Here is a 21202-nt window from a genome sequence, read left to right on the forward strand (position 1 = left end):
GGCTCTGCAGCCATCATGGAAGAGACTGGATCAGTTGCTGGATTGCAGTTGGGTCCAGGCAGACAGGGTGACATCTCTTCTTTCTCTCTCTTTGGGCCTTTCCCTGGCCGACTACCTATTTAAAGAACTACCTTGCTCCTATTTCCCTCTCAAGATATCAAGACATATCTTTTGTGAAGAGTACCTTCACAACAGGAGGTAGAAGTATTTCTTCTAGAGTCACTTGAAGGTAGAGGGTCTCAGATCCTGTTACTGACTGGAATAGGAAAAAAAAAAATAACCCCACATCAGAAGAGATGATTGTTAGCTCTTTCTCCAGCTGACTGATAATTCCTCGCCTTCCCTCTGCACCATCTTGAATTATGTCATTGTTCTATAACTTGTGAAGGCAGTCTCCTGAGTTAATTGTGTTAGCATGTGTCTTTAATAATACATAGCAGTGTTCAGTGGTGGCTCTCACTCCAGTTGCAGGACCTGTGTCTCTGTAAGTATATAAATGATCAGTGCTCAGGCTTTGGCCTTTTTAATCAGTTCCATTTTTCAGTACCTGAAAGTAAACTTTCTTTTCATTGACTTCGATCCTCCTTGCTATTTTTTATTGTAAACATGAAGAGACTGTGTGTTATGTAACTAGTCACTTCTGCTCAGTGACGCTGTTTTCATTAATTGTACATTTGGGAGATGGATGGCCTGTGTCGCTTTCCTAATTCACGATACACTGCTGTCACTAGCCTATAACTAATTAATGAAAGAGGATTTTGCCAGAGAAGGAAGTTGTCAGGCCCATTAGCTTTAAGGCCTATTCTAGATCCCTTCCTGTAACTTTTTATTTAAATGTTTACAATGTAGAAACAACTTTTGGTATTGCAATAAAATGACACTAATTCAGATAGGGGGAGCTTAGGAGAGAGAAGGTCAGTTAGAATGAATGAAAAATATGGTTCTTAATGTGATTTATTCCTTTAAAGAATCATCATGAACTAAATTGTTACCAAGACATTTCTAGTGGAACTGAGATAGTAAGAGACTGCTTGGTTACAAAAAAGGGACTCACTCCAGCTTAAGGCATAAGTAGGTGTAGCAGATGCTTTTAGTGGCCTGTAGCCCATCTCCTCAATGATCATTGGTTTTTTATGCTAATGGATACTTTTTGCTACTGTTAATTGTTTTATTATTATTACAAAAATAGTCTTTAAAAGTAAAAAAAAACTTTATATTAATAGTATGATAATCATGACTCTTATAAATAATAATCTTTAAGGAGATGGCTATTTCATCACGAAGGAACAATTGGGATTGGCTCCTTTCTAAAAGAGAGCCCGGAAACCCAGCTATTTTGTTTTGTGAGGACACAAACAGAAGATGCATTCTATAAACCAGAAAGTTGGTCCTCACTAAGGGCTTCTTTAAAAAAAAATTAATTTATTTGTAAGGAGTGAGAGGGAGAGAGAGAATGGGTAAATAAATGTGCCTTTAAAATGTGTAGGCCATGCTGGACATGGGATGCTTTAATCCTAGCACCAAGAGGCTTAAGTAGGAGAATCGCTATGAGTCTGAGGCCAGTCTAGGCTACAGAGTGAGTTCCAGGTCAGTCCTATGATAACTACTGTCTGCCTTCCTCATCAGAGCAGAAATGTGAGTTCTCCCCTGGCCCTGGGCCTCTCCAGGACAGCATCACTGCCCTGCCGCTGACTGCCTGGTGATCTGGAAGTAGTCTCTCGCTTTTGGGGGACAGTGCACTCACATGCACGACAAGTATTACTTTTAGGTTAGGATTTTGAGTTCTTTTTTTTTCTCAAGCAGATCACATAGCAACTTGATTTATAAAGGGTTTTTTTGATTTTTATTTTTTGCATATGTGTGTGTGTGTGTGTGTGTGTGTGTGTGTGTGTGTGTGTGTGTGGTATGCATGCATGTGGGTATGCATGCGCATAAAGGTCAATATGGGGTGTCTTCCTCAACCACACTTGACCTTATTCTTTCAGATAGGGTCTCTCCCTAAACCTAGAACAGACCAATTAGGCTAGACTGAGTAGCCATTGAGACCCAACCATTCTGTCTCTACCTCTCAGTGCTAGGCTCACAAGAAAGCACCACTACCACTGCCTGGCATTTTACGTGGGCTCTGGGGATATGAACTCAGATTCTTATGCTCATGTGGCAAACACTTTACCCACTGAGCCACTTCCCCAGACCAAAGTCAGAAATTCTTGAGTTTCTTCAGAATCTATCTACTCTTGTCTGAGGACTGCAGCTCATTTTCCTATACTAGAATATCTGCTTTCTTCTCTCTTTCTCTCTCTCTCTCCTTCTCTCTCTCTCTCTCTCTGTCTGTCTCTCTCTGTCTTAAAGTTTGTTTTTTTTTTTTTTAATTTATGTGCAGAGAGAGAGAGAGAAAGAGAAAGCAAGCTAGGGCCTCTTGCCACTGTAAATGAACAACAGATGCATGGCATGTGCCACTTTGAGCATCTGGCTTTATATGAATTCAACTAGGCTGGTGGGCTTTGCAAGCAAGTGCCTTTAACTACTAAGCTATCTCCTCAGCCCTTTTTTCCTCTTTCTTTTTCTTCCATCCTTTCTTCTTTTTTATTTCTTTCCTTCTGTCCTTCCTCCCTTCCTTTTTTTGTAGGGGGGATAGGAGGAGGCATGGTCATTGGCACAAATCCAAAATACCTAAATATGGGTTCTGTGTCGTCAAATCGATAAAGGAAAAAGAATTTGATAGTCTCAAATGAGACCATATGTTGGTCCAACTGACCAGATAAGAGGGGTGACAACCCATGTGCACTCTCCAAGCAGAGAGGGTTGGGCTAGTAAGACCTTTTACATATAGGGATCTCAATATCTGTTATTCAGAATATGTTTTCTTATAAGTAAATGATACTTCTAAAGAACTTGAGGTTATTTGAAGATATTTGTGTGCTTAAATAGAATAACCTTTGAACTGGACCAAAAAGTATTGAGTTAGCTAGATTTAATTTTACTTTCTTTGCCACATTGACTACAATGATTTTCAAGTGTTTCTGTCCTTTTGAGAAGTTAGTTATATTTCATGTTGTTAACAGGAAACCTTTAGATACGATGCATGGCACCAAGTTTGCCTGAGCACTGAATGAACCATAAATTGGGAATTCACATGTCACTCTGAAGCAAGTGTTATCCTCCAAAGAGAAAGAATTAACATATCACTATCTATTAAGCATAGGCTGCCTTAATAATATGCTTGCATGTTTTAAGAAATCTAATTTTTAAACTTGCAGAGAGGCCACCCTAGCAGCATGAGCTGTGAGGTATTAAAGGCCACACCTGGGAGTGAAAGAGAGGAATCACCTGGTTGGCTATGGCTACACATCATCTGCCTAATTGGACATGGTCTGATAAACTGGTTGCCTATGACTGGCTAAAATCAGACAATTTGTCACCAAAAAACCCACAACACTTTAAAGTTAGCTTTGCATATTTGCTAAGTTAGATTCATTTTGTCACATAGACAAAGTATACAGCTAGACCTAGGCCAATGGCCTCTAACCTATTTAACCATTATACAATGCTCTGTTATTAGAATCAACTTTTGTGGGAAGAATTGATAGCAATATGTAGGATAACATGATTTACTAACTTGCAGCTTCTTTTGAAGCTCAACTGTAGCAATTTAAACATATGGGAAAGGGGAAATGCTGACTGCTACAGGCAAGTTTATTGTAATGTTAAGGACTTATATATAATCACTCTAGAATATTCTCTGCCAGGAATAAGTTTTGTCTCTAAGGTTGATGACAAATTGGCTTAGATGTTTTTGTGTTTTAGCTGTTGCTGGTCTGATTGTCTCAGATATAGATTCTGTGTACTTAATAAGGAATAACACATTCGCATTGGGAGGCAGCCTTGCCAAGGGACTGGAAACAAGGAGGGGTGCTGGCACCACACTGTCTGCCTGAATCCTGGCACACCACTTACAGAGTGACCTTGGCAGGTTGTTTAAACATCCATGCCTGTTATTCTCATGTGTAAAGTAAGACTTATAATGCTCTGGCTTGTACATTCATTTTGAAGATAATTTCTAGACCACCCAGTGCTTAGGACCAAGTAAGCCACAAGATAGCTGTTTTCTTTTTCTTTCTTTTTTATTGCTTTTTTTTTTTTTTTTTTTTTTTTTTTTTAGCAAGAATCATCATTTAGTAAAATGAGGTAAAAGTTATAAAATACTTCACCATTGGAAACCAAACTATCCTTTCTATGTGTTTACACAGTGCTAAGAAAGATCATTCTAAAAACTTTTATTGAATGTGGAAAATATATTTATGTTAACAGAATATATATATTTATGTTAAGTTGTCCCATTAGACAGGCAGGTTGAGTTGTGGGTATGAGAAGGAAAAACTAACACTGGCTGAGTGTCATCTGTATGCCAGAGCCTTCGAGCACATGACCTCATGTGTGCACTCAGCTCAGGTGCTGTGTGGATCCACATTGCACTTTTTCCTGCTTTCCATCTTCATTCTTCTTGTTGGTCTTTTAAAACAGGGTCTCACTATGTAGCCCTGCCTGGCCTGGACCTTGCTATATACACAAGACTGGCTTCAAACATAGAGATACACCTGCCTCTACCTCTTGATGGCCTTTGTTATGTGAGCCACCACACTCTGCTTTTTTTTTTTTTTTTTTTTTTTTTCTCCCTTCAGTATTAGGTATCAAACCTAGGGCTTTGAACATGGTAAGCATCTCTCCTATTTAGTTTTGTTATCACCCTTCGATCTTATTCTTTATTTTCTCCCTCCCTTCCTCCTTCTCTCTCTCTCTTTCTTTCTTGAGGTAGGTTCTCACCAAGTTGCCCCTGCAGGCTCTGAATATGAATGGAACGCTCTTCCTGTCTCAGCCACCAGACTAGTTGGTTTTATATACCTATTCTATCCAGACCTAGCTTCTTTTTGTCATATGGGCAAACTTATCTAAGTTCAGCTTCAGTCTACCCAAGTGAGACCTTTAGTCTTAGTCTTTCTTTCCATCTTGCTGGAACCTTCTTGTTTCCAGGGCCCTTGTTCACTCTCAGATGCAGCTGTTCAAAGTGCAGAGCCCATTATGAAGCACCTAAGCTCCTGCTCATCCCTGGCTTTTCCTTGGGCCATGACTCCTCTTGCCTATGACTCGTTTTCATTCCGCTATTTCAGAATCTTTGTTCTCGGAGTTCAGTGAAACAACTCACTTTAAAAAAAAAAAAAACCAACAGATTATTTTGGCGTCTCTGATGTCTGGAGGCTCATTGCTTGGAGAGATGCTTCCATTTAAGTTCAAGAAGGGTCTCCACCTTCGTCTGTGTCACCCAACGTTACTGGTGATAAGCTGGGCTAGGACTAGGGAGATGGCTCAGCAGTAAAAGTGCTTGCTGCGCAAGCATGAGGACCTGAACTTGACCCCCAGCACCCATGTAAAAGCTAGACATGGCTGTGTGTGCCGCATAGACAGAAGGATCACTGGGGTTTGTTGGTCAGCCAGTCTAACCAAAAATGGGGAGCTCCAGGTTCAGTGAGAGACTGTCTCAGGGAAATGAGGCTGAAGAATGATAGAGGAGGACACATGAGAATTTCTTCTGCCCTCTGCATGCATGCACACAGGACTTGTGACCTGCCACACATGCACACACGCACACCACATACTATACATGCACACCCAAAAGAGCCAGGCTAAATGAAGTACCACTGACAAGTGAAGTTGTTTGGGAGTGTTCCCATGGTTTACATCCCTGACCTGCTCCTAGCCTCCTTAGTTCCATTTGCTTGTGCATTGTTTATAAGCAAATATCCTCACTGCTTATTACTAAAGGCCTTTTTTTTGCCATGTACTAAATGTTGCTTCTCAGGATAGAAAAAGTTCAACAAAATTTATCCGTCTGCTCACCCTCTCCCAATCCTTATTGATTACTGAAATGTCATTTATTTAGTGACATATGCATTGACTATCTCCACTGCATTGGAGAACCTACTCATGCAATCATCTCTCTTTATTTATCTGACTCCAAAGAACATTTCAAAGTCTCCTCAAGACCTTCTACAGTGGTGATTTCACTTTTGAATGAGATTTACTCTTCCCCTATAGACATATAATCTCTAATAACTTTCCTCAGAACAAAGTTGACACTTCATTTGTCCCCTAAGCAATAAGACATGACTACCTCAGTGTATAATGAAGGGCCAAAACTGAATTTATTGTGAAGCACATAGCAAAACTAATTGCACTTAACCACAAAAGTCTAATCAGTATAAAAATTAGAATATAGACAGTCATTTGAATGATAGTACCAGAAAGGACTTTCAAGATCATTTATTATCTGCTCAGCTGATAGATGAGAAAAGGCAGATCTGGAAAGATTAAGAAACTTCTGAAGATCACATTTTAGTTCCTGACAAAAATGGTTCTAAAATCCTACTTCTCAGAGTCTTCCAACTATGCTCATTTCTTTTAAAATAACTTACTTTCTCAAATAAGTCACATTTATAAAAGATTGACAGAGCTGGAGAAATGCTCAGTGGTTAAGACACTTGCCTGCAAAGCCCAAGGACCTGGGTTTGATTCCCCAGTACCAACATAAAGCCATCTGCACAAGGTGGCACATGTGTCTAGAGTTCATTTGCAGTAGCTAGAGGCCCTGGCATGTCTATTCTCTCTATCTGCCTCTTTCTTTCTCTCTCAAATAAATAAATAATTTAAAAATAAATGAATGAATAAATAAGAAAGAGTCTAAGTATACTTGCAAAGAATTTTTTATTTGTTTTTTTTATTATTATTTATTTGTATGTAAGTGTGAGAGCTGTTTTTTGTGTCTGGCTTATGTGCGTGGCTTGGGAAATGAACCCTGAGCTGGTAGGATTTTCTAGCAAGTGCTTTTAACTGCTGAGCCATCATCCCAGCCTCATTTCCTGAATAGTATAAGTGTTTTAAGTATTATTCTAAGACCAAGGTTCTATTTTTTTTTTTAATTCTCATGTGACATCCATCCCTACCCCTCTTCTCATCTTCTGTTACATTCATTCACACACGTGAATCTCTCATCTTCTGTACTGTCACCAAGCTCCCAGTTGCCCAGTATACTGGGTGTGGTGGTGGCACATGGGACTTCAATCTCTCTTCTTACTCTCCCCACACGCACTTTTAAGCATCAAATTCCCAGTCTCTAGAATAATATAGACTTTCATTCTGAGGAAACAATTTTCCATTTGACTTAAACCAATAAAATGAGGGTATACTGCGAATGATACACAGCTCTATGTAAGCAGATAATGTAATAATATTGATCTTCATGTGTTTCTGGGTTTCAGTAAATTCAAGCCGGGTGCAATAAAGCTCAAACAACAATATGAGCTAGTGGGATATTTAAAATAATTAAGAAGCTTAAAGTCATTTGTTCTTTCACACAGCAGTTTTAAGGGAAATTTAATTAAAATTTACATTTTTTATTATTGTTGCTTCCAGAATTAGGAATAAGACTAAGATTTCATTGCAGACACATAGGTGGGAAAAAAAATCAAAGAATGGCTGTCTTATGTCATTTACTCAAGTGGTCCATAAATGCTTCTCAAATACCCTCCATGTGCCAGTGTGATACAGCAGGGGTAAGACAAATGTGGAGAAAGTCAAGGGTGGCTTGTGCCTTTAATCCAAGCACTCGGGAGGCTGAGGTAGGTTTGCTGTGAGTTCACGGCCGGAATGAAAGTAAATTCTAAGACCGCCTAGCTAGAGGGACACTGCCTAAGAAGAAGAGACTTTGGAGCTGGAGGGATGGCTTAGCAGTTAAAGCACTTGCCTGTAAAGCCAAAGGACCCAGGTTCAATTCCCCAGGACCCATGTAAGCCAGATGCACAAGGTGTCTGGAGTTCACATGTCACACATGGAGTTCATTTTCAGTGGCTGAAGGAACTAGTGTGCCCAATCTCTCTCTCTCTCTCTCTCTAAGTAAATAAATAAAAATAGTTTTAAAAAGAGAAGGCACATTGGACTGGAGAGATGGCTCAGCAGTTAAAGGCACTTGCTCACAAAGTCTAATGACCTGGATTTGATTACCCCAGACCCACATAAAGCCAGATGCAAAAAGTGGCACACACATCTGGAGTTCCTCTGCAGTGTCAGGAGGCCTGGTGTGTCCATACTCATTCCCTCTCTCTTCCTCTGCCTCTTTCTCTCCCTCTAAAACAAACAGACAAACTAATAAATAAAATACTTAAAAACAAAAAAAGAAACATGACTACTTTCCTTCAAGGAACTCACCGTGATGGGCTCGGCTCAGACTATGGGTGATGCAGGTAAGCTCGAGACCGTAGAGTGGTGTGAATGAAGCTCGGGGCTCCTGTGACAGCACTTACCCTCCTTAGTCATGGGGACAGCAGAGCAGGCTTTCTAGAGACAGTGGCATCTCGCCTGAAGGCAGTTGGGTAAGTAAGAGCTAGGTTGGAGTAGTGGTAATACTAAGAATGTTCCAGATAGAGAAGAGCATACGCAGAGTCCCACAGCAAGAGACAGCTTGAAGTGTTTAGGTAGTAAGAACAGTCTAGAAGGTCTAGGGCTTAGAATGCCAACTGAATTTCAGCAAGAGCCTCATGATTTCAAGTAAAGGAAGAGACCTTCTTAGCCTTCCAAGAAATGACATTTGTGATTTGGCACCTCCTAGGTTTTGCCAGACAGAAATACAGCCCTATACTCTTTACAATTTTCCAACCCAAGTTTTGAGTTTGGATAATTTTAAAGAAAATTTCCTGTTTCTGTATGTTGGTAATTACTGCAAAGCAAGTTTTAAGATACTATGTGATCTAATCAGCCTGTTCTGGATATGATAAAAGGCTACCAGTTTATAATTGCAGGAGCAATCATTCTCAAGGTCTCCTCTGATAAGTCTCTGCCTTTTAACTAGATGTATTTAGACCACTGCCATTTAAAATGATTACAGATATAGTAAGACTTATTAATTAATATTCCTAGTTTAGGACCTTTGTTTCCTTTTTTTATTGTTTTACTCTTTTTCTGCCTCTTCTATTGTATTGGTCAATTTTTGTTTGTTTGTTTGTTTGTTTTGTTTTATTTTTCGAGGTAGAATCTTACCCTAGCCCATGCTGACCTGGAATTCACTATAGAGTCTCAGGGTAGCCTCGAAGGAAGTCACGGCAATCCTCCTACCTCTGCCTCCCAAGTGCTGGGATTAAAGGCGTGTGCCACCACGCCTGACGGTATTGGTCAATTTCTTATTGCTGGGACAAAATACCTGGCAAAAAAAATCAGTTTAAAGGAGAAAGGACTCATTTCAGCTGACAGTTCTGGCCACAGTCCAGTACAGCGGAGAAGGAGTGGCAGGAGTTTGAGGTGGTTGGTCACATTCAGTCCAAGGGAGAAAGCAGAGAAGTGAATGCTAAGTGGTACCTGGCTCTCTCCTTTGATTCGTATTTGAGAGGAGAGAGAGGGAGAGCAAGAGAGAGAATGGGCGCACCAGGGCCTCCAGCTCCTGTAAACAAACTCCCGATGCATACGCAACCTTGTGTATCTGGCTTCTGTGGGTCCTGGGAAATCAAATCTGGGTCCTTCGGCTTTGCAGGCAAGCGCCTTAACAACTAAGCAATCTCTCCATCTCCTCTCTCTTTTCTTATGCAGTCCACTACCACTGTGGCCTGTGGAGTGGTTCTGCCCACAGTTAAGGGAACTCTTCTCACCTTAATTAACTTACTAATCCTTCATATAGATGAACAAAGATTTGTATCAATGGATTTTGTATTATTTGGATTTTGTAGGTTAAATTAACAACCACATACATACTTAACTGTTTGCATAATTCAGGGTTTTTTTCTTATCCCTTAGCATATCAGCTATGCACTTTTTCATTATCCTATCATGCCCAAGGTCTTATGCATCCTAGTCAGAGCTCTACCGTGGGGTGTTCCATTCCCAGTTTCTTAGTTATACAGCTTAAATCATTGCTTTCAGTGATTACTTTAGAGATTACAATGTGCATTTATAATTAATGTTAAGTCCACTTTACAGTAATTATATACACTGCATGGGTGATGCCTGTGTTTTATACAAGGTGTTCAGTTCATTCCTTTCACCCCTTATAACACTGTTACCATTCCTTTCTCTTAGCCATAAGTTATAATCGTAAAATCTTTGTTGTTATTTTGAAAGTCAGCTTCTGATAGAACAATTAAGAATAATCGAAATAGGGATTGAGAGATGGCTTGGAGGTTAAGGTGCTTGACTGCAAAGCCAAAGGACCTGTGTTTAACTCCCTAGACCCCATGTAAGCCAGATGCTCAAGGTGACACATGTGTAAGGTCGCACGTGCTCTCAAGGTAGTACACACATCTGAAGTTTGATTATAGTGGCTAGAGGCCCTAGTATGTCAATTCTCTCTCTCTCTCTCTCTCTCTCTCTCTCTCTCTCTCTCTCTCTCTCTCTGGCTCTCTCTCTCTCTCTCTCTGTCTGCCATAAAAGAAAGGCCAGTCTGTTGGACATACCTCTAAAAAATAATAGAAGTAAAATATTTTCCCTTCATTTATCCTTCTCTAAAACTGGTTTTGTAAGTTTGGGATTTATATTTTTTAGAGATAACATTCAAATGGTAAACTATGATGTTTGACACACCTAGTGTAATGATAAAGTGAAGACAATTATCATTTGTTCATGACAAGGACATTCAAAACCCCCTATCTAGCATTATACTCCTCAAATTCACTATAGTTACCCTAACTGACTATAGAAGAACCTATTCTTCCTTTCAAATGGTAAATTTTAGCTAGTGGCCCACCTCTTTCCCCTTTTCTCTCCTGCTACTATTTCACTCTCAAGCAATACAACTTTTTTAGGTTCCGCATATAAATATAATCCTACACTATTTCTCTGTCTTGCCTGGCTAACTTCACTCCATGCAATGTCTTTTATGCAAGTCCAACATTGCTACAAATAACATGATCCCATCCTTTCAATGGCTTCTGAAGAAAATCCCAGTTTAATCCTCACTCTTGGTCCTCTGAAGCTAAGACTGACATTTCCCCACTTTGAACTTGTTTTGAGCTGTAGTTTTTCTTGCTTGTTTTGCAGTGCTGAAGATTGAACCTAGAGCTTCTTTCATACTAGGCAGGTGCTCTAATAACTCTAGTTTCCTAGATTTTTGTTTTTAACTTTGATTTTCTAGTTTGAATCTAATATGTCTTGATGTCAAAGTTTTTTGGAGATTTTTTTTTTTCCTGCATTAATCTTGATGTTTTCTGAGCTTTTTGGATATGTGCTTTGGCTTCTATTACTGATTTGGGGAAAAGTTTCAGATACTGCTTCAAATATTTCTATTTCGTTTGTTCTCCTCATGCATGCCATACCTTCTGTAATTGTCTCAGTTCCCATCTCTCTCATCCTGTCCATTACTTACCATGTCAATCAGAGTCATGCAGCATCTAACACCTTTGCTATGTGTGACTCTGAAGCCTACTACCCAGCCTTTTCAAAATGTGTGTGTATTCACTTATTTGTTTAGTATTTTGTGTACCTTGTCAATTTTGCTACAAGCCAGACACACTGTAGTGGGTCTTACTTAATGTCTGGTACTTATCTACCTAAAGGTAGGGGTATATTAACTTGGCTGCAGGCATCCAGGAAACTTTCCTTGGGTGGCCTTGATTTTATCTCCCTTGTTGTTGGGTTTCCAGAGATGTCTGAAATACCTTTGAAGATGCAGTTGCTTTTAACTAGATGGTCTTGTTATGCAGGAACCCTATGAACACAGTGGTGATGTGCTGGGACTGATCGACTTGGTCTTCTTGTGAGCCTGTTGCATGTGGGGGTGACTTGAACATATGAACTGCAACTGTGAGGGTTGGTGTGAGAACTGAGTCAGCTGCTGAGTGTCTAATAGCTGGGTAGTATGTATATATAGCACGGGTAAGGTGAACAAGAGGAGGCTTCCTGTGCTGGGCAGGGTGGAGTGAGATGGTTCAGGGAGGAAAGCTCTACAAATACAGTAGCAGAAAGAGTAAAGAACACACACACACACACATCTTATGTCACAAGGATAATGGTTTTGATGGCTTTACAACAGCAATGTCTCTGAAGCCAAGAGGACCACAGGAAATAGAACACAGAAATGGGGCTGGGGAGGGAGACAGCTCAGTGGGTAAAGTTCTTGCCTCACAAGCAAGAGGACCTGAGTTGAATCCCCAGAACCCACATGAAAACTTGAGTTGTGAGGACACAGAATTGGCATTCCTGAAGATAGCACTGGAGTGCACGCAAACCCACACATATACACAAAACAAACAAAACACAATAAAAGTGTGTTTATATTAGTTTTAAAAAAAGAATATACAATTGAAAGCAGAAAAAAAAAACAACAACTTTTCTTTGAATTGATCCTAATCATCTCAATAATAAAACCCAACCTGGCCTGTTCTTTGATTGAAGTCTCCAACCACATTGCAATCAGTAAATCCTACAAATACACCAAAAAGGGAATGCAATACTCTAGAATTGTCAGTGAACTTGAATTTTAAACATGAAATGATATTTGTCTTCCATAAATATCATTTCTTAGAACCATGCTCTGCCTGAATTGGATTTTCTTGAGATTCTAAGTAGAATAAAGCATCATCCACTTCTCCTATTAAAATATCAAGGCTACTTGACTATTCCTTAGACAATTCTAGAAAGGATGTTTTCATCCACCTGTTGGTGATACAGGAAGACTCTTCCATTTTGATCCTGCCATAGTCAGTTCTTTCAAAAGAGAGGTGTTAGTCTTTGGTCTGGCTTCCTGAGAACTTTAAAGACAATACCTAGGCAAACATGAGATCAAACTAAAAACAAAAAACAAGTTAGGATGACTGGGAAAATATGACCACAACTTGATGCTTATATAGTTTACAGGGACCAACTCTTTTGGTTTGACAGTGGGGCTGTAACTGGCCTGTTCTTAGATTCATGCTGAAGTGTGTGACAACCACAGCAGACTTTTCTATAGCTTACTAAAAGGAGCATATAGCACCACATTCCTGGGACATCTCAGTTGGCAGGGAGAAGAAGTGAGAACCAACTTTTCAACTTCCAAATCAAGAGAGCTTTCTAGATGTATAATTTCCTCTCCACTGTAACATACCTACGTCATTTCTGGACATGGGCTCTTTATCCAGCTAGCATGTATTTGGTATGGTAAGATCCTTCCCAGCACTCTGTAGGATATTGTCTTGTCAAGCCCAAGGGTTTCAGTGGCCAAGGACTCAAAAAGAACAGGCAACATTTCTTGAGCTCAATCATCTGTTTATTAGGAAAGCACCAACACCACATTCTTCGAAATTACTGAAATTTTATTTGCCTCAGGCTTATGACTTGCAACCAAAGACATTGTGCAAAGAAAGCAAAGATTAAGTACACTTTAGGGAGGAGGAGACAACACACATTGGTAACACAGGAGATCAGGTAGACAAAAGAAGCCGTCTAGTACACTCTATAGACTGCAATATTCAATAGCATCTTCAACAAAACTGTTTTTAAACCAAAGAGCAAAAACAACAAAAAAAAAGCCATGTTTACAGTAGACATAAATCTTATACAAGTCAAAAAGCATTTGTTCAGATCATAGAGCATAAAATGGAAGAATGTCTATGCAGGTGAAATCTAACGACTGTACATTTGTCACCTATTAAAGTTGCTTATATGTACCACAGTGTAAAAAAAACCAATACTGAACAAATAAAAATCTTGGAAATTTGCCTGATGAAAAATAAAATAACCAGTGGCTTGCAATGGCTTCTCCTGGTTATCAGTGCTACAAAAGACGAAAATCTTTTCATCAGAACAGGTGATCAAACCAGGCACAATCAAACCGTTACCAAATTCGACCCACCCATAGAAATATATTATCCACCCACATATTTTTCCATCAAAAGCGTTTGTTTGTTTAATCTTTGAATCTTTGAGGCCCATTTGGTCACAATATGTTACAAATATTTGCGCATGTGTTTTTTACACCATGATATCATATGTTTGTCTGGCACTATCCTAAAGCTAGTTTATAGATGATGATGACGTAGAAATAACCCAGTAGCCAAATGACAAGGGAACTCACTGGGCAGAAATGATAGAGAGGAAGAAAGTGTTCAGTTCTGCCATGGAAAAAAAAGGTCCGTGTGGCTCACTCATCGTCAGTCCCACTTGCTTCTGATTGTTCCTAAAAGAGAAAGGGCAGATATCTCAGAGGCATGAAAAGTCTTATAGCTCACGGGATGTCCACCAGCTATGCTTTGGTTACTATCTTTTCCTCTAGCTTCTAAAGCTGATGACTAATAATTTCTCTCTTTTAGTTATGCTTTAAAATTTTCATAGAAGAAAAATACCTTGATGTTTGCTTGCTTATAACTCACCTAAAGAAAACAGTGTTTAAGATATAATGTGAAAATATAATAATTCTAATTCTAGAAATTTTAAGTCAGCCAGAATGGGGGAATGTGTTGAAGGAAAATAAAATTTGCATATATACTAAATTGGAAAACTACTTTTTTCCAGAAAGAAAAATGTGTAGCAGGGACGGGGTGGGGGGGGGGGTTGTTGGATGGCAAAGAACTTAAATTCCTCTGCAAAATGGGTGAAAAAAAGGAACACGTAAGTTTCTGCACACTGTTCTCCCAGAAAGGCTGGGGCCCTGTGCTATGGGCATTTGTATTCAGCCCATCATTTACTTGCTTCATGACCTGGAGCAAAATACCTATAACCTAAAGTGACATCTATCTCATTGATGCTAATGTAAACATTAAATATTCATCATGCAGGAAGGCACCTAGCTTGACAAATGCTCTTTGAATCTCCCAAATATTAAAAAGAACACCTCCAGGTATTTAATTGCATAGCACCAAAGCCAAAAACTCTGACATCACAACACTTTTCTCATTTTCCCCTCTAACCATTATTTCATCTAATCTGCTTTACACTAGCACCATGCTGGGAATGATAGATATAAAATATTAACTGGCCATGAAGAAAACTATATTTGCAAGTACGTGCATGGGAAGATTAAAGAAGGGGAGGGAATGGATTTAGGAGCTTTTTATTCCCAAAGCAACACACAAAGCCACAGGTTCTTTGTTCTAAATCATGAAGCTCAGTTATTAAAGCCTCACCTGAATGTTCCCCTTAGGCCTGTATGAAGTGTGCACAGAGACCTCACCAGACCACTGCCCTCAGTCCTGTATAGGGAGAGTATGCACAGAAAACTCACCAGACCACTGCCCTCAGGGCTGTGTGAAGAGTGTTCACACAGACCTCACCAGACCACTCCCCTCAGGCCTGTGTGACGAGTGTGCACACAGACCTCACCAGAACATTCCCCTCAGGCCTGTGTGAAGAGAGTGTACATAGAACCTCACCAGACCATACCTTCCCCTGCACTGTCCTATGTGAGAAGTATGTATACACAGATGGCACAGGAGGGGAGAGGACTCCTCTGCTCCACCCAGGCCAATCACTCACATTTTCATCCTGCTCTTCATCACTGTCGAAATCACTCACAACGGGTTTGGCCTTGCCTCGATTTGGCCTTTTCTTGCCTTTTCCTTTGTCCCGGCCTTTCTCGTCTTTTTTATTGAGCTTGATTTTCACCTTAACAGATTTTGCTGTAGCACAAACAAGACAGATTATCAGTGAGCATCCACAGTACATGACTCCATTCACAGATACCATACACGACTTCCCCAGTGCCCTGAGCATGGCTTGGTCCTGTCTAGTTAGCTAGCCCTCCTTTCAAGTGGAAATGTGTCTGTATTTGGAACGTAAGTAACACAGTCACAAGAAACAAAAAACCAGCAGGAAGGACACCTTGGAGCAGGACTTGGTTTCTTTCCTGGTTCCTGATATCTGAGAAGGGACAATGGGGTGTGTGAGCAATCATTAAATAGAAGTTTTACATGAACTATTAACAAATGTAAAGTGCTAGAAAAGGCACACAGTCCTACTGTGAAGGCCACTCTAGCTGACTTAAAATAGTTGAGTGAAAATAAAGAAAGAAGGCATAAAACAGACAGTAAAAATGCTTGCTTCCTTTACTCTGCCTCACCTCACTCCCTGCAGTTCTCTTTCTGGTGATTATTTCCAGGAAAAAAAAATATAATTTATGCTTGCAAATATCTCTCTCTTTGTGTATCTATACTTCTATAGACAATCAAAGAATTAAAATATGTATGGACATACATATGCACCCATAAACATCTGAGTGTTTTATATAGAGTTACCTTGAAGGCTCTTCATGTACTACACCTTCAATTTACTTATACGTGGGAGATATTCCTATATATTAGTTCACATATACTGGCCCAATTCTTTTTAACCCTTAGAAACTTCCTAGCTGAAGTTGTAGTTCAGTAGGTAGGAGGATGACCTAGCATGCAGTAAACACTGTTTCCTTGCCCACCACTGCATAAACCAGGAGTGGTCCTGCATGCCTGTAATCCCAGAGCTAGGGAAACAGAGGCAAAAGAATCAGGAATTCAAGGTCATTCTTGGCTACATGGCAAGTTTGGGTTACATAAGACCTTGTCTCCACAAATTGAAATAATAAGAAAAGTTTCTTCATACAATCTACAATACAAATTATTTAATCATTTCCTCCCAGTGGTGAGTAATGAAGTCTCTAGATGTTCTGTCAGTAGAAATAAAGCCACTATCCACCTCTTGATTAACTCATGTTGGAAGAATTTGGTGAGGGTACCAGGGAAGTAACCACCTGTCACATTTCTATTGTACAAATAGAAATATGACTCCTTGATGGTATGTACCTGTAATCCTAGAATAAAAAAGGGGGGTAATATGATGGAGAATTTAATTTCAAAGGGGAAAGTGTGGGGGGGAGGGAGGGAATTACCATGGGATATTTTTTTATAATCATGGAAAATGCTAATATAAATTAAAAATAAATAAATAAATAAATAAATAAAATAAAGGGGGGGTGGAGGTAGGAGGATCAGAAGTTCAAGGTTATCTTCAGCTACACAGTAATTATGATAGGCTAGTCTGTGATACATGAGGCCCCATCTCAAACAAAAGGAACCAGGCTCTAACATAAAGGGATATAGGGTTAAGATAAATTACGTAGACTTGTTCATCAAATGCTAGTATATTAGAACTAGCAAATAACCATATGAAACTGAGAGAGGTTAAATGGAAAACAAAAGGCAGAATCACTAAAACTGTCTAGGAGCAGATGGGCATGGAGAAAGTCACTTAGGTATAAGGCTGGCAATGATATAAACTCAATTCTGGGGTGATAGTATGTATGCAGCCGGCATTTTAAAACAGTTTTCAATGATTTATCAATTAGAATGCTTCAGTTACTATTTGAAATCAAAAAGGCAACAGTCTTATTCAAATAATAAAATTAAGGTGTTTTGATACATTCATTAAAGTTTATATATTGTGTATGCTAGTATATGTCAGTGTGAAAACTATGCTACAAAACAACATAACTGCCCCCACAAAAGACATGAAAGTAAGTTGGAGATTGATGGGGAAAAAGGATTTTAATGGAAGGGAAGGGGTGACAAGAGTATAATTTGGTATAATAAGATCAAATACATTATATACATGTAAGAAAATGTTAAAACCAAAGTAAAACAAAAATTATAAAGATTATTTACAGCCCCAACCAAAAAAAAAAAAACAAAACCCTGCATGGTAGGGCTAGAGAGATGGCTGAGGGGTTAAGGTGCTTATCTGCAAAGCCAAAGGACTGAGTTCAACTCCCCAGTACATATAAAGCCAGATGCACAAGACAGTACATGCATCTGGAGTTCATTTGCAGTGGCTAAAGGTCAGGACCAGGTGCGCCCATTCATTCATTCTTTTTCTTGTTCTCTCAAATAAATAAAATATTTAATAAAACAACAATTGGAATATAGCTAAGCATGGTGGCACAAGCCTTTAATCCCAGAACTTGGAAGGCAGTGGTAGGAGGATCACGGTGAGTTCTAGGCTAGCCTGGGCTACAGTGAGACCCTACCTAGACAAGGAATGAAACAAACCAACAAAAAACTGGACGGTACTTCAAGTATTGTACCGTAACAGAATTATACAAAATGTTTAGTCTTCCAAGTCATTTGTGCTAAGCAGATAATTAGAAATAAACCTAGTATTTACTTTTTAATGCCTATACTATTTTAACATGTAGACCATAACTAATGGGATGTTCAATTTGACAATTATTTTCACAAGCAACAGTCCTCAAAGTGTGGCCTGGGCTCTACAGCATGTGTACCCTGTGGAAACTATAGACTATGGATTCTGAAAGAGCAAAGCCCAGTGATTCAAGGAGTTGGACAAATGGTACTCACACCAATGTTGTACCAACACCCAAAGGCAACACTCACGTGGCGCGTACCCTGAGCCTAACCTGGTGCTAAACTCTGCACGTGGTAAACTCAACCTCAACAGCTGAGAGCTAAGGAGGAGCAGGTTAGGTGCCTGGTCTTTAGCTCCCGTGAAGGTGCCCCAGTAGGGTTAGAAAGCAGTCAGGAAGCATGGGCCCCGATGCTTGGGCATACCCTCTGACTCTGACTCCTCTTCATCCTCCTCTTCCTCTTCTTCATTGCTTTCATCCTCACTTTCTTCCTCTTTGGCGATTTTCTGCCGGGCACTCTTAAACACTGACTGTAGGACGATGGAGTCTTCATAGATCTAAAGGTCAAGGGAGCATCTGTTAAAAACTGCAGGCAGAAGCCCCAGACTCACAACTGCAGCATGCTATTCTTCTGACAACACACCAGCTTTGCTTTATTTTACGGGAGAAATGCCATGCCTCCGTGAACACCCAGAAGCAAAATGCCAAAGCCAAATGTAGTCCTTGCTTTCAAAAATTAAAATAGCCTTCAAAAAAAAAAAAGTTAAAATAGAACCACTATATGATCCACCACTCCCAACAGGGTTTCAAGAAAATATCTCCACATCCGTGTTCATAAGATGTACATTAGCCACCTGCTGGAATCAACTCAAATATCCATAGACTGAATGAAAGGTAAATAATATTTGGCTGTGAAAAAGGATGGAAATCCTGTCACCTGTTACAACATGCAAGGAATGTACGGACAACATGCCAAGCGAAACAATAAGCCTAAACATCAAAAGGCAAATCAATGATTCCATTTGTACAAGGTGTGTAAAGTATCACATTCATAGAACCAGAAATTAGGAGGGTGGTTTCTGGTGCTGGGACAAGGGACAGGGAGTTGTTACAGGCATAGAGTACCAGTTGTGTAAGATGAAAAAGTCCTACAGACCTGATGAGCAGTCACACAAGCAACTTTAACATGACTGAACTGTACCCTTCAAAATGGCTAGGATGGCACATTTTATGTTGTCTTTTTAATCACAATTCAAATATATAGAAAAAGAATGGTCTCTGCTACCTAGGGAAGGCATTCTTTAAACTTCTGATCCTCCTGGCTCCACCTCCCAAGTGTTGGAATTACAGGCAAGTGCCACCAAGCTCAATTTACGTGGTCGTGAGGATTGAAAACAGGGCTTCATGTATGTTATTCAAGCACACCACCAACTGAACCACATACCCAGCCCCAGGGATGCTTTCTTTTACTGTAGAGATGGCACACATTCAAGAAAGCAAGGGGGCAATTTATGGGAGGCACTGAGCACAAGTGGAGAATGAAAGACCGGAGAGAGCATGCTGGGACGGGCCACTAGGACAAAAACCTGTCAGGGAACAGAACTGATGGGTCTTCAAGGTGAGTCGGATCCCTCGAGGGACAAGGAAAGAGCACGAAGGAGGAAGAGGAGGCCAGGACACCCGGCCAGGCAGAGAGATTTCTGCATAACTGGACCTTCTGTCCTGCGCCTCCTTCTTCGCTGCATGTGGGCACAATAGGCCGGAAAGACAGGTAGGGAAAACTGAGCTATTACAAAAGGTGAGAGTAACTGAGGTGCAATTAAGACAGACATGTTTCCCTTGTCATAAATTAATAAATTTACTATTATCGCTACACATCTAGACTTACTACGGAGAAGGGAATACAAAGAGATTGTCACTGGACTGATTAAAAAAAATACCTTAAAAATAGCAACTAGTGGCACTGTTTCTCCTCCTTCCTGATGCAAGCTTATAATCCAAAGAATGAAGGTAATTTAACGTCAAATATAGTCTCTATAAAAGGAAAACACAGTACCTCCACCTTTCAGCATTACCTCCAAGGGCTTATTTGAATTCCTCCTATAATGGGACAAGCCTTGAAGGAAGTGTGAGCAGGAACCTAACCCGCTATGGCACAGATCTCCTGTTTACTCCCACAGGTAGCGTAGATTATGGCCTTTCAGCTTTCATTTCCCTTCTGCTTGGGTGCAAGCACTGATTCAGAGGGTCAAAGTGAAATATTTCACTTCAAAGAATCTACACACATTTAAGTTAGGCTTCTCAAACAGAGACGTACCTGGGATCCCTCCAAGTTGAAAGTCTGTGCATTGTGACAGAGAAGCATGACATCTTTCTCCAGATCACCCAGGCTCCGGTACTTATGATTACGAATTCTCTCCTGATGGAATATTGGACAAAATACAAGAGGAAGAAGAAAATGTCACTACTTGTTTTAGAAAAGCCCTAGATGGCCCTTTGTCTTCACAGCATTCAGCACAGGCAAGGGCATGGCCCTGCATAACTCCAGGAGGGGGCACCACTGACCAAGACCACCCTGCTACCAGTGTTCCTTCCCCAGGGGCAGAAGGCGCATAGCACAGGACATAGCACGGGAAGTGAGGAGGAGCGGGAGGGGAGGAGGGAAAGGGCTTCAGTATCATGCACGCCGAGTTCTCCGTGTTTAGGGAACTGCATGGAAAGGCTCAAGGTTCTTGGGGCAAGCCCCAAGGTCACTGGGGGCAGACCACTGCCTAGCCCCACCTACAATCAGTTCAGTGCATCCACACAGTACTTCATTTTCTCAAAGAATAAAGTTAGGAAACAAAATATCTACCTTTATCTTTTTGAAATCCACTGGCTTCCTAATTAATTCATAGTACTCTGGTAACTCTTTCCTGGAAGGTAACTGAATGAAGACTTCACTGAGCTGCCGCCCTGAACTGCAGGATGGGGAAACAAACAGAAACAAACCAGGTCAAGCACTCAACAGTGAGGGGTTACTTCAAAACTGTCAACAAAGCAAATGATGTCCCATGCACAGAAGGCATAGGGGCTCTTAAG

General features: G+C 40.2%; 1 protein-coding gene across 7 annotated transcripts in view; it reads right to left on the reverse strand.

The window, feature by feature from the left end:
• Positions 1-13257: 13257 nt before the first annotated feature.
• Positions 13258-21202, reverse strand: part of Smarca2 (SWI/SNF related, matrix associated, actin dependent regulator of chromatin, subfamily a, member 2) — a 187048-nt gene continuing 179103 nt past the window's right edge. For all 7 annotated transcript variants that reach the window (XM_045145734.1, XM_045145738.1, XM_045145746.1 and 4 more), the window contains 5 exons: positions 20976-21081; positions 20439-20540; positions 18546-18678; positions 15484-15626; positions 13258-14188 (listed from right to left, as the gene is read on the reverse strand). In XM_045145734.1, coding sequence (XP_045001669.1) covers positions 14153-14188; positions 15484-15626; positions 18546-18678; positions 20439-20540; positions 20976-21081 — 520 coding nt within the window. In that variant the 3' untranslated portion in view covers positions 13258-14152. The remainder of the gene's footprint in view (positions 14189-15483; positions 15627-18545; positions 18679-20438; positions 20541-20975; positions 21082-21202) is intronic.

Source organism: Jaculus jaculus, chromosome 1, assembly GCF_020740685.1.
Source record: "Jaculus jaculus isolate mJacJac1 chromosome 1, mJacJac1.mat.Y.cur, whole genome shotgun sequence".
Lineage (NCBI taxonomy): Eukaryota > Metazoa > Chordata > Mammalia > Rodentia > Dipodidae > Jaculus > Jaculus jaculus.